At 56.6% G+C, this 11785-nt stretch overlaps 4 protein-coding genes across 4 annotated transcripts; 2 read left to right on the top strand and 2 right to left on the bottom strand.

The window, feature by feature from the left end:
• Positions 1 to 250: 250 nt before the first annotated feature.
• On the bottom strand, positions 251 to 2685 carry GUITHDRAFT_99463 (hypothetical protein; the record flags this gene model as incomplete). Its single annotated transcript, XM_005841737.1, has 12 exons — positions 251 to 307; positions 606 to 630; positions 679 to 723; positions 828 to 892; positions 1072 to 1135; positions 1185 to 1214; positions 1430 to 1528; positions 1593 to 1682; positions 1732 to 1809; positions 1861 to 1919; positions 1977 to 2045; positions 2092 to 2685. 12 exons carry the CDS (start codon positions 2683 to 2685, stop codon positions 251 to 253), a joined length of 1275 nt encoding a protein of 424 aa, XP_005841794.1.
• Positions 2686 to 3979: 1294 nt separating this feature from the next.
• GUITHDRAFT_99462 (hypothetical protein) lies at positions 3980 to 6233 on the bottom strand (the record flags this gene model as incomplete). The annotated part of the gene is made up of 10 exons (XM_005841736.1): positions 3980 to 4020; positions 4083 to 4122; positions 4172 to 4228; positions 4276 to 4332; positions 4377 to 4415; positions 4539 to 4589; positions 4640 to 4681; positions 4744 to 4839; positions 4890 to 4968; positions 5065 to 6233. 10 exons carry the CDS (start codon positions 6231 to 6233, stop codon positions 3980 to 3982), a joined length of 1671 nt encoding a protein of 556 aa, XP_005841793.1.
• A 1150-nt stretch (positions 6234 to 7383) lies between these two features.
• Positions 7384 to 7593, top strand: GUITHDRAFT_63284 (hypothetical protein; the record flags this gene model as incomplete). The annotated part of the gene is made up of 1 exon (XM_005841735.1): positions 7384 to 7593. A coding segment is annotated over one exon (210 nt), but the record flags the coding sequence as incomplete, so codon positions are not given.
• A 2319-nt stretch (positions 7594 to 9912) lies between these two features.
• Positions 9913 to 11734, top strand: GUITHDRAFT_47846 (hypothetical protein; the record flags this gene model as incomplete). The annotated part of the gene is made up of 5 exons (XM_005841734.1): positions 9913 to 10026; positions 10313 to 10419; positions 10659 to 10869; positions 11035 to 11469; positions 11672 to 11734. Coding segments are annotated over 5 exons (930 nt in total), but the record flags the coding sequence as incomplete, so codon positions are not given.
• Between the last annotated feature and the right edge of the window lie 51 nt (positions 11735 to 11785).

Genomic DNA, 11785 nt, shown 5'->3' with positions numbered 1-11785 from the left:
TCCTCCTCCTCCTCCTCCTCCTCCTCCTCCTCCTCCTCCCTCCCTCCCTTCAATTCTCTGTGTCGCAGGATCAAGGCCTGGCCGGAGCTGAGATCGTAACAAAATCATGTCCTTCATGTCTGTTAAAGGTTTATTCATCAACAAAAAACAACGAAATTGAGACCTGCACCTCATCAGCCATCACCTCAGACATCTCAACAACTTCTGCTTTCCCGCTGTCATCATGACTTCCTTCATCTTGCAAGGGAAGTCAGCCATCAGCAACATGTGCATCATCGTCAGCATCACCTGCTTCCACCACCTTCTCCTAAAGTACATCAGTAAGGCAACCAGAACTGGCAGGATCGCCAGGACTTTAATGAGGGGCAATGCCCCTCCGCCGCCATTGCCCCTTGCTCCTGCTCCCTGCGTCCTACCTCCTGCACCTGCTCCTGCTCCTGATTGTCTTCTTCCTTCGCTGACCACCTCTTCTCCAATCTCGCTCCCTCCTGCCGCCGTTTCCCTCCATCCCTCCAAGTTTTCCTTCAACAGCGTCAGGGACCGAGCAAGAAGGGGACTGGATGCAAGCGCACCAGCAGGGTTCGCCTCTCCCTCCTTCTCCTCACGTGCTCACACTCTGCTTGCAACCTCCTGTTTCATCCTCGTCATGGCACGAGCACAAGCATGTCAAGCTCTTACCTGTCGAGCTGTAAAGTGAACCTCCATAGGTAGAAGAAATGGGATCTGTAACATAACAAAAGTCATTCAATTCTAGAACTCAACCTCGTCCTCGTCCTCGTCTCCGTCCTCGATATTTCTGTTCACTCTGTTCCTCTTCCTCCGTTCACCTCGTCTGCCTTGTGCGCAGTGTGATCTCGTGATGGAGTGAAAGATGTTTGACAGCCTTCGCCACCTGCCAGGAATCCATCAAACTTGAAATCACTTGTTTCTCACGTCGTGCACACCACACCACACAGCACTTAGCACAGCATTTAACTCTGCACGACACACGATGATATTTCAAGACAAGATAACATAAAGAAGCAATAATCTATCCACCCATCTAGCTCCCAGAAGCAACTTCTTAACAACCTCGTATCCTGTTCTTGTGCATGAAGACCAGACGCTCAGAGCGGCTCTCTTGGCCTGCAGGTCTCTGTTCCTCGTCAGCAAGCGAGGGGGGAGGAAGTGCATATCAAACTCACCGGCGAGAAGTCCGCGAGTGAAGCATCGCACTAGCATGACCAGCGTGAGAGGCGGGCAGGAGAAAAGTGCCAAGGTAGGAAGGAGAGGGAGGGGGTAACTAGATGTGGCGGGGGAAGTAGAGGAGGAGGAGGAGGAGGTGTCGAAGGGGGGGAGTGCCGCAGGAAAGGGGAAGAAGGCGGCGCAGGGCTCGAGATGAGAAGGAGCTGGAGGAGAAGAAGTGAGGGGAGGCAGAGGGCTCAAGAACCTGAAGTTCTGATCGAGAGACTGCCCCCTGACGAGCCATAGGGCCCACAAGCACAGATGGGCTCGCTCAGACTTCACCGACCTCTCGACAACTTCGCGGCTGCCCAGCACCACGATCGTCAGCCTCCCCGAGGAGATAGAGGGGCAAGGAGCGGGTCAGTCACCAGGCCTTCTTCTTCCTCCGCATCAGCACATACTCCGTCCAGCCCGCAAGGATGCAGGTCAAACTCCTCCGCTGCAGCCTGCCTCCGCTGCTGCCGTGCGCTACATATCAGTCCCGCGCAGCTACCCCTCCCGACTCACGCTATGGCTCTCTGTCGGTGCTGGCAGGCTCTCGCCAGCTCGTGCTGCAGCGCATGAAAGCATCCTCTCATCAAGTCCCTGCACGGGGCGATCAGAATGCTGCACGCGCTCTTGTGCTGCTTCCACTACCTTGACAACAAGCTGTCCAGCTGACGTCTCACCCTTTCATATTTCAATCGGAGTTTGCCCTGGGCAATCAGGATCACAGAGAAACCCTCGTCCTCGCTCTTCCTTGTCTTGCTCACATCACAGTTGCAGTCGTAATTCAGCTGTTTCTCAACCTTCTTGAGCTTGAAGCTAGCAAGAATCCGATCCTATCGACACCCGTCAGAATCTCCTCGCTCCCCTGCTGCCATGGACCTGTAGAGCATCCTCCAGACATTCTCTGGCCTCCTCCAGCTTCGCCTCCAACAACACGTTCGCCTGCCGGAGCTCCTCCGCCTCCCTGAAGAAGGTTCGTCTCCCGTCCTCCTCATTCATCAGCTTCAGGTTCAGCCCCTTGATCTCGATCTCCAGCTGCGCCATGTGACTCAGCCTGTGCTGCATGTGCTCCATCTTCTCCTCGAGCCGGCTGATCGTCCTGTTCTTCACCTTGAGCTGGTTCTGCGCGATCTCTGCCTTCTGCAGACTCCTCTCTGACTCAAAGATCGCCCTCTCCAGTTTCATGTGGAGGATGTCGAAGTTCTGCTTGGACACCTCGACGGTCCACGGAGAGCTCGGCTCCTGCCATGAGAGAGACGCCAAGTCGGACGATCTTGAATCGTTCACAACATCCGCCTCCTCCGCTGCCTCGACTACTTCGCTCGTGTCCGATGAATTGAACTCCTCCACGAGTTGTTCCTGTGGCAGAGGGCCGCACGGGCTGCTCTGCATGTCCTTGCTCGCGACAATTGGCGAATGCCCTGGTAGTGTAAGGCTATCGGAGGATGGGCTGTCGACAGGAAGAAGAACCATCACAGCGGAGCAAGAGCTGGCTCTGTAGACGAAGCCTACGTTCAAAAATTTCCTTCAAGTCCAGCGCGATATGAAGAGACTTGCGGCGAGAAGTTTACCATACTCTCTTGTAACGCTATCAATCAGAAGGTTGTTCCCTGCATGCCATCGCTCCCCTGCATCCCACGCGCCCAGTTCCCTTGCAACGGCATTTTCGTATGCAGAAGAATGTTTGTGGCGAAAGTTTGGGTCGAAACTTTACGTGTGAAATTTACTTCAAAGTTTTTATCCACGCGATGGAATTTTGAAACTTTTCACCCCACCCTCCCCTACAGGCCCCCAAGTCAATCAGATCCCCTCTATCTGATGCAATTTGTACGGGTACTTGTACTGAAACGTATCGTAATGCTTCCACCAAAGGGTGGTCATAGAATTCCTTTCGTTGCGCGCTCATTTCTCCCGCTGCACAGCATATATTCTATGTACAATTGAAACTTAAGTATGAAATTTCAAAAACAATCAAACATTTTCGAACCTTACTTTGACAAAGGGTCGCATGTACTAAGAATGTACCCCTACCCCCTACTTCTATTACCCACCGGTTATAGTATCATTGAATGTGATGTCAGATATGGGGTGTTGACCAATTGTTGAGTACCCCTACCCTATGATGATAAACACCACTACCTGCTAAACCACCCACCATGCATTCGATATAACCCTCACAATTGGGGTCACTACCCACCCCTCGGAAATTAGCCCAACTCCAGTGGGTACCCGTCTGAATAAGCAAAACCACCTGGTACTTTGAAGATTTAAATTGCACCATTCAATCCGACTACCCCCATTCCATCCTATACTACCCCCAATTTGTGTTCGCAATGGCGCCGGCTAAACGTTTCCTCTCCTCTCATGCAGTCGCTGGTGGCGGCGCTATGGTGGCGCGTGAGATCGCTATCGCTCTCACTCTCGGTCTCGGTGCTGCCTTTGCTGTCCGCAACCGACTGCAGCAGGATGTTGAGCCATGGGCGGCAAGGAGCAAGTCATTTGGCAAGTGAAGCACTCTGGATGGAACGGTAGGCGTGCTCAGCCCCTGATGGTTTCTTTGACGCTGTTTGAGTTTGCAATGATGCCGGGCTTTCTTGATGATTGATCTATGTAGTTTTAATACAGCCCCATCATGAACTTAGATGCCGCTCTCGTTTGGCCATGGAGGGTGTGTGAAGGAGCAGTGCTGTGCTATCAGGGCCTAGTTTGTCAACAGGGGAGAGGAGCAGGAATGCGATTTCAATTGATTGTGCAATGTGTCTGCTTTCTACTGTTTTGCACTTGACGCGATGGTCACACTCTTCTTGCCTGATCAACGCAGAAGTCTCAGGAACACCCAAGACCGGGTCGCACTGTCCAACGTTTCTCACCTCCGACTCTTTCCAACCCAGTTGTTGATCGTTCGGCAACCTTCAGAGACACGTGAACATCATGCAAGTGAGGAGGGAGCATGGCATACGCTCTCGAAATACTTCATCATCTTCTCCTTCGAGTCATCGAAACCCTTGACCGCCTCCTGCGGAATCGGATTGAGCCGCGACTGGGTCTAAAGGCGAGGATCACCGTCATGACAAGGAAGCCTTCCTCCTCCTCCTCGATGGTTGTCCCATCCTTCGATACCTGCTGAGGGCATCAGGATCATCCCGCCCGCTCGCACTTCTTACCCGCTCAACGCGGTTCCTCCGCACTCGAACTTCCTTGTCCTGCAGGAGAAAATGACGACAAGAGTTGAGGAGGGGGTAGAAGGGGTTGATAGCAGGTTTAGAGAGCAGAGAGCAGGAGCAGGAGCCAGGGCAATGAGCAGGAGGGAGGTTTCCGTTGACAACCTGTACCGACACGATGTATTCGTCTCGCTCATCGGGGATCCTTGACAGCACCTGCATCGCACGCTCGTCACGATGCTCGAGGTCGAGCTCAAAGTTCTCACCGTCCCCCTCCTAACGTCCACGTCGTTGGGTCCCGGCAACACCTGTTGCGAGCGGGGAGAGGATGAGCGATGCAGAGGGCATGAACTTTCATCCTCTGGCTTACGTTGACAGCGGCGCCCTCCTCCAGGTGGGATAGAGGGACGTGCTCGCCGCGGATGCACAGCTCTTCCAGCATGCCCTCGAGGGACTTCGAGACGATCTGACACAGCGGATGGTCAGATCCTGATACCCCAAGTCGTCGGGCAGGACATTGTTGGCGATGCGCTCAGGGATGCCGACGTTGCTGATGACAGACACGAACACGTTGTATAGCAGCTCCCATGCCTCCCTGTCCTCTCACGTGAGTTCAGCAGGGAGCCACCAGAGCGGCGCTTGCCTGTTAGGCACCATATGAATGAAAGCACCCTTGACTAACTCCCCTGACCCCTCCTTCAATCCCTCCTGCCACGGTGTTACACCGCTGGTACAAGCTCCTCCTCCTCCCACCTTGACATCTATGGAGGGACGGAAGACGTTTCGAGGAGAGATCCCGAACAAGCCCGCCAGCCTTTCCGACGCAACTCCAGCAACACAGGAGAGCACAAGGGTTGTGCTCTTCAGCCTCCCCCGCACGTCCCTCGCTACAGCATTCAGGCTCGACGGGGGGCAGCAGACGATGACAAGGTCGGCTCTGCTCGCCACCGCCGAGTTGTCCAGCATGGCGGTGACCCCGAGCTTCTCGTAGGCGCTCAGCTTCTGGGGTCGCCGGGTGGACACGATCACGTTCCCGCCGTCGAAGCTCTCGCAGCGCAGTAGGGACTCGAGGATCTTGGTTCCGATTTGCCCCACCCCTATCATCCCCAGGGTGAAGTGAGGGCCTCCGCTCTCCACAGACCGAGGGATTCCTCGCTCTGCATCCCAGATGCTCATGCTCTCCTCCTTGAACGAATACTGGATCCTCAGCTTCACCTCTCCGATCGTCCCATCGTTCCTCACCAGCTTGAACCACTCCCGCACGTTCTTCTGGCTCTCGAACCGTCGGATGGGGATGGCAGCATGCCCGAACAGCTGCTCTCGCTCCAGGCTCCCCTCCTCTGCTGCCTCGTTGAGGTACAGGAGGTCCACATAGATGAGAGACGTCGGCCGCTTCACGAAGAACTCAAAGTCCTGGTTGATCCTTGCGGGCTCTAGCGTGTCGTCGAAGCTGCGGATGGGAGTGAACTTGGTCGTCGACCTTGAGAGTCCCTCGATCGAGAGCCTGGCGACAAGGCATGGGATCTGGTTCTGATCAAAGTCTGAGGTCTCCAGCCTCTTGTACTCCAGGTTCCTCACTTCGATGACCCAGCACTTGATGTTACCATAGAACTTGCGAGAGTTCGACAGCTCCTGCCTCAAGAGTTGCCTCCTGAAGATGTAGGCCTGCGTGAGCGCCTTGTGGAAGCAGCACGAGAGATACAGGCACTGCATTGGGAAAATCTTCAGCATGTAGATCATGTCGTCATAGTACTGTTTGACGGTGCCGTCCACCGCCTCGACCGAGATATACTTCTCGAGAGAGCCAAACAGCGACTCGAAGTTCACGTCCTCCTCGTCCTTGGATTGCAGCAGGTCCATCGTTGCTCTTGAACCTACCTTCTGGTAGCTACCACCTTTGAATCCCGGCCTTGATGACAACTGATCTGTTCTGTTCTCGGAGACTACAAGTGCGAGGAGACATGCATCTTCTCAGGACAGACAGGATGTGTCAGCTGATCCTGCTATCCTTCGCTGCTCTGCATGCTCTACGTTTTCCTGCAACCATCGCCGCGTCGCCATTGCCCCCGGTGCTCCCCAACCATGCCGGCACTCACTGTCCTCAGATGTACATTCCCGTGAACCGGGTGCGCCTCACTGAGTGTTGAATGTGGCCATTAAAGGGGTGGGGGTAGAATAATTGTCCAAGACTACCGGTAACCATCAATACCAAAACAAGGGTGATAATTTGCAAATTTGGGTAGGGGTAGTGCTAACCTGGAGCCGTTGGTATGGCAAAGTCGTAGATAGAGGGAAGGAGAGGAGGGGAGGAGGAGAGGAGGAGAGAAGGAGAGGGGGAGAGGAGGACGCAAGTAGAGGAGGAAAGTGAAGGATGACTGCGGGGCATGGCAGGACAGGAGATAGAGGGTCGAATCAAGTAGGATAGGACGGCATCAGATCTGGACATGTCGGAGAGCAATGGAAGGGCGCCAAGACGAGTTTGAAGTGAATCACGAACCATGGAGCAGGGAGCTTGACTGCAAGCAGCGTTCCATAACGGAGCCGATGGTGTGCTGCTGGGGCAGAGGAGATGGCAGAAGAAGAAGCCTGATGTGGAAGTGAGAGAGTAGTTTGCCAGTGTCGATAGTGATGTGCAACACCGACAAGAGGCCTTTGATGCTTCTCGGCGATGTTATCTTCACCTTATCGTGAGCAGTAGGAGAGCAGAGAAAAGTTGGAGAGTGATCGAAACATTTAGCTCTTAGTCCCTGCCCTGAGTTCGCATGCAACCTCGTGGTAGTTTTCAAAGTAGAAAACAGCATCGAAAGTGTGATGGCTGAATGTCAGAGCTCGACGGGTCTTGTTTTCGGAGTGATGACGTGTTCTAGTTCATGACAACGTGCTGAGAGTTCTGCACAGGCCAGCGGCAGAGAGCATGTAGACAACTGTCCAGGGAGCATGACGACTAACTGCTGAAGCCTTGAACATGGAGGAGACAGACGACAAGGGCAAGCTGTTTCGACTTGTCCGGATGGGCAAGACGAAGGAGGTGAAGGATGCGCTGGTCTCTGGAGCGCTCTCCGTGAACGATCGGGATGGGAAGGGAGACAGCTTGTTCCACATCGCGGCAAGGAACGGACACAAGAACATCATCCGAGAGCTGCTGCGCCGGAACGTAGACTTCAGGGTCAAGAATGCGGACGGGAAGCTGGCGTGGGAGCTTGCGGAGGAGTACAACTTCGGCGAGCTTGGCACTTACATCCGTGAGAAGACGGGGATGTCGTCCTCCAACCCCGAGGGGAGGAAGAAGTCGACGGCCGAGTCAACAGACGAAGGTGCCCCGGACATCGACGTGCTGGAGATGAATGGACCGAAGCAGCAGCGAGGTGGTGGTGGTGGTGGTAGTGGTGGTGGAGAGGAGGAGGAGAAGGATTGGAGGAAACGGGTAGACTTTGCCCTGCTATTGGAAGCAGCCAGGGACGTGGATGCCAGGCACCTGTCCTCTATCAGTGACCCTAAGTTCTGGGAGAAGATGGAGGAGCTGCAGGGGAAGCTGGGAGGGAGAAAGTCGGACGCGTCGAGTGAGAGGAGGCTGCAGGAAGTGGAGCTTGCGCTTGAGACCGTGTGGTCTCGCTATGAAAGCCTGAGGAAGGAGGAGGCGACGGGTCGGCTGCAGTCAGAGGTACTGTCGCTGCAGCGGAGGATGGGGCAGGGGAGCGACGTGGAGGCGGTGATCGACGAACGGAATGACCTGAGGGTGAAGCTCAAGGACAAGGAGGCGAAGCTGGAGCAGCTGGCGAGCAAGCTCAAGGCGATGGAGAGGGACCGTGGGGACGTGGAGCAGGTGCAGGAGAGGCTGTCGGCCGAGATGGAGGCGCTGCAGTCGGAGCTCCGGTCTGCGAAGAGGTTGAAGGAGAAGGCGGAGTTTGACCTCCAGCAGTCTGCCGATGCTCTGCAAGACAGGGAGATAGAGCTGCAGGCTGTGAGAAAGGAGCTGCAGCAGGAGAGGAGGTTGCTGTCGGGCATACAGGAGAACATCGGGAGCCTGCGGGGGATTCGTGTCAAGATGCTGTCCTCGGTTGAGCTGGAATCGCTTCTGGTGAAGCATGATAAGGACGGGTCGGGGGAGCTTTCTGCGGAGGAGCTGAAGCCGTTTGTGGAGGAGCTGTGCGAGACGATGGAGAGGAAGATGCAGCTGGCGAAGGAGGACGCGGAGAGGGAGGCGGCTCGAGCGGAGGAGAGGGAGAGGGAGAGGGAGAGGGAGCGAGCAAGAGAGAAGGAGAGGGAGGAACGGCTGCTGTCGCAGGTCAAGGAGCTGGAGAAGGAGTTGGAGAGGTCGCAGGGGGAGCATCAGAAGCATGTTGAGAGCCTGCAGGAGCGATCGCAGAAGCAGAAGCAGCACTTCGAGGAAGTGATCGAGAGCTTGAAGAACGAGCACGAGCACGAGATCACCAGCTTGAAGAAATCCTTTGACAAGACGATGGAATATGAGAAGGTCAGCGCTTGCCGCTATGCTCCCCTTTCCGCTCCTTCCTTCCTTGCTTCGTCTTCTCCTCCCTCGCTCTCCTTACTCTCGCTCCCTCTCACCGTCCTCTCCCCGCGCTGTCTCCTCCTCTCCTCGCATCCTCGAGCTCTTGCTCGATGTCTCTCTGCTCTGACGTCGGAGGGAGCAGAAGCTCAGCGAGGAGAGGTTGGAGGCCAAGAAGGCGATGATGGAGAAGGAGGCGAAGAGACTGCAGGCGCAGCTGGACTCTGCCATGTCGGAGCTCTCGGTGAAGCAGGAGGAGGCGAAGAAGCGAGAGGAGAGGCTCGAGGCAAAGAAGCGAGAAGCTTCGAAGCTGAAGAGCCTAGTGAACAGGTGAGAAGGGCAAGGAGGAGGCGTTGGGAAGGAGGACAAGGGGGAAAGGGGAGGAAGGGAAGGAGGAGGAGACAGGGAGGGGGAGGAGGGCGGGAGTCGAGGAGGTTGGAGAGGGGATGCGGTGGAGAAGGAGGGTGAGAGGATTGATTGTTTGCTCTCAGGCTCGAGAAAGAGGCCAAGGCCTCCAAGTCGCAGGCTGTGCTGCGGCAGGTGATGGGGCTGCGGCCGAAGCTGATGGAGACCAGGAAGCGCTTCCTCCTCCTCCGCTCCCACGTCTTCTCCACCAACGAGTCGGTCCAGAGCATGTGCGACGCCATGCTCGTGGAGATGCGAAACTACTGCAGCTTCATCCTCCCCCTCCCTCATGAGCAGCCCGAGAAGGTCCTCCTCCTCGTACTCCAACTTCACCCCTTCTTCATCGATTCTTCTCCCTACCCCCTTCTCCTCCTCTTCTCCCCTACTCTTCTCCTTCTACTCTTATACTCATCTCCTCCCTCCCCCCCTTCCCTACTTCTTCTTCTCTCTCCTTCCACCCCTCCGCGTCCTTCTCGTCCTTGTCGTCTATTCTCCCATGCTCTACCTCTCCTACCTCATCCTTCCTCCTCCCTCTCCTTCCCTCTCCCACTGTCTCCATCTCATCTCCAGATCCCGCAGGTCAACGCAGAGAAGCTCTCGGGCACGCAGCTGGTCGCTGGGCTCAAGCACATGCTGGGGAAGTACCGGGGGGCAGCTGAGCTGTGCCGGAAGCTCAACGTGGAGCTGCAGAACCTAAAGGGTTCTATGAGGATTCTATGCAGAGTCCGTCCTCTGAGACAGGTTTCCTCCCTCCCCTCCTTCCCCTTCCTCCCTCCCTCCCCTTCCTCCCCCCTTTCCCTTCCTCTCCTCCTTCCCCTTCCTCCCTCCCTCCCTCCCTCCCTCCTTCCTCCACATCTCCTACCTCCCTCCCTCCCCTCCCTCCCTCCTTTGCTCTCCTGCCTCCCTCCTCATCCCTCTCGGACCTTCCTGCTCCATTCTGGCATCCTCTTTTCTTGATCACTCCTCCTCTCTGCTTCTCATCCTCCTCCTCCCGCTCACCACCTGCTCACTTTCCTACCAGGTCGAGCAAGAGGACGGGAGCTGCGTGCATCTGCGAGGCCTCGGGCAGCTCTCCGTCCTCGACAAGGGAGGAAGCAAAGAATTTCATTTTGATACGACATACGGGCCCAAGAGGTGAAAGGATTTCTCTGCCAGCCCTCTACCTCCTCTTCTCTCCTCTTCCTCCTCGTGTTCCCGTCCCCCTCTCCTCACTCCTCTTCCTCCCTCTTCCTCCCTCCCCCTCTCCATCTCTCCTCGTCCTGCTCCCTCCCCTCCTCTCTCTGTACTCCTCTCCCTCCTCGCATCATCCTCCTCCCTCTCCTCCCTCCGTTTCCCTCCCCTCGCGCCGCCATCGCACTCACTGCGATCTTCAGCACACAGGAAGAGCTCTTCGACGACGCGCGCGCGCTGCTGCAGACGGTGGTGGACGGGTACAACGTGAGCGTCTTCGCCTACGGGCCCACGGGGAGCGGCAAGACGTACTCCATCACAGGAGGAGGGGGCAAGCACCGGGGGATGGTGTACCGCATGCTGGAGGACCTGTTCCGCACACAGAAGGAGAGAGCTGTGCTGGTCAGCCTGCAGGTGGGGAGGGAGGAGGAGAGGAGGGTGCGACTGTGCGGGAGGGGGAGGAGGGGAAGGGAGGGGAGGGGAAGGGGGCAGGCGGGGGGGTACAGGAGGAGGGGAGGGTTAGAAGATGGAGGAGGGGGAGGAGGGGGAGGAGGGAGGAAACTGACGGAGGAGGAACAGGTGAAGATTTCCATGTTCGAGATCTACAACGAAAAGATCAAGGATCTGCTGTCGGGCGGGGTTGGGGAGCAGGAGGAGCTTCGGGTCAGCACCGACAAGCACGGGAGCGTTCACGTGGAGGGGCTGAAGGAGCATGCGGTGGAAAGTCTGCAGAAGGGGATCGGCCTGCTGGAGCTGGGGATGAGCGTCCGGGCGACGGGAGCCACCAACCTGAACGAGCACAGTAGCAGGAGCCACCTGCTCGTCCGGCTTGCGGTGTCGGGGCAGGACAAGAGGACGGGGGAGAGGACGAGCGGAAAGATGTACCTGGTGGACCTGGCGGGAAGCGAGAACGTATCGCTGAGCGGAGCGGAGGGGAAGGCGCTCAAGGAGGCGATCGGGATCAATCGCTCCCTCTCTGCCCTCCATGACGTCATGCTCTCGCTGTCGTCCAAGGTCCTTCAAGCTTCCCGCTTCTCCTCACCGCCTCCTGTCCCTAAGACTCTTCACCTTTGTCTCCTCCTCTCTCTCCTATCTACGTACTTCCCGGCAACTCCAACCCACTTCTGCTCCTCCTCCTCCTCCTCCTCCTGTCTCACTTCTCCCTCCTCCCTGCTTCCGCGTCTCCTCCTTCCCTCTCATCTCATCTCATCTTCAGGATCACCACATCCCGTACCGCAACTCGCTGCTCACCAGAGTTCTGTCCGACTCGCTCGGCGGGCAGGTGACTCGAGAGGAGGAGGAGGAGGAGGAGGAGAGGAGGAGAGGAGGA

This window comes from Guillardia theta, assembly GCF_000315625.1.
Source record: "Guillardia theta CCMP2712 unplaced genomic scaffold GUITHscaffold_2, whole genome shotgun sequence".
Classification (NCBI taxonomy): Eukaryota; class Cryptophyceae; order Pyrenomonadales; family Geminigeraceae; genus Guillardia; species Guillardia theta.
The sequence above is the reverse complement of the archived record's forward strand: the minus strand, read 5'-3'. Positions and strand labels throughout refer to the sequence as shown.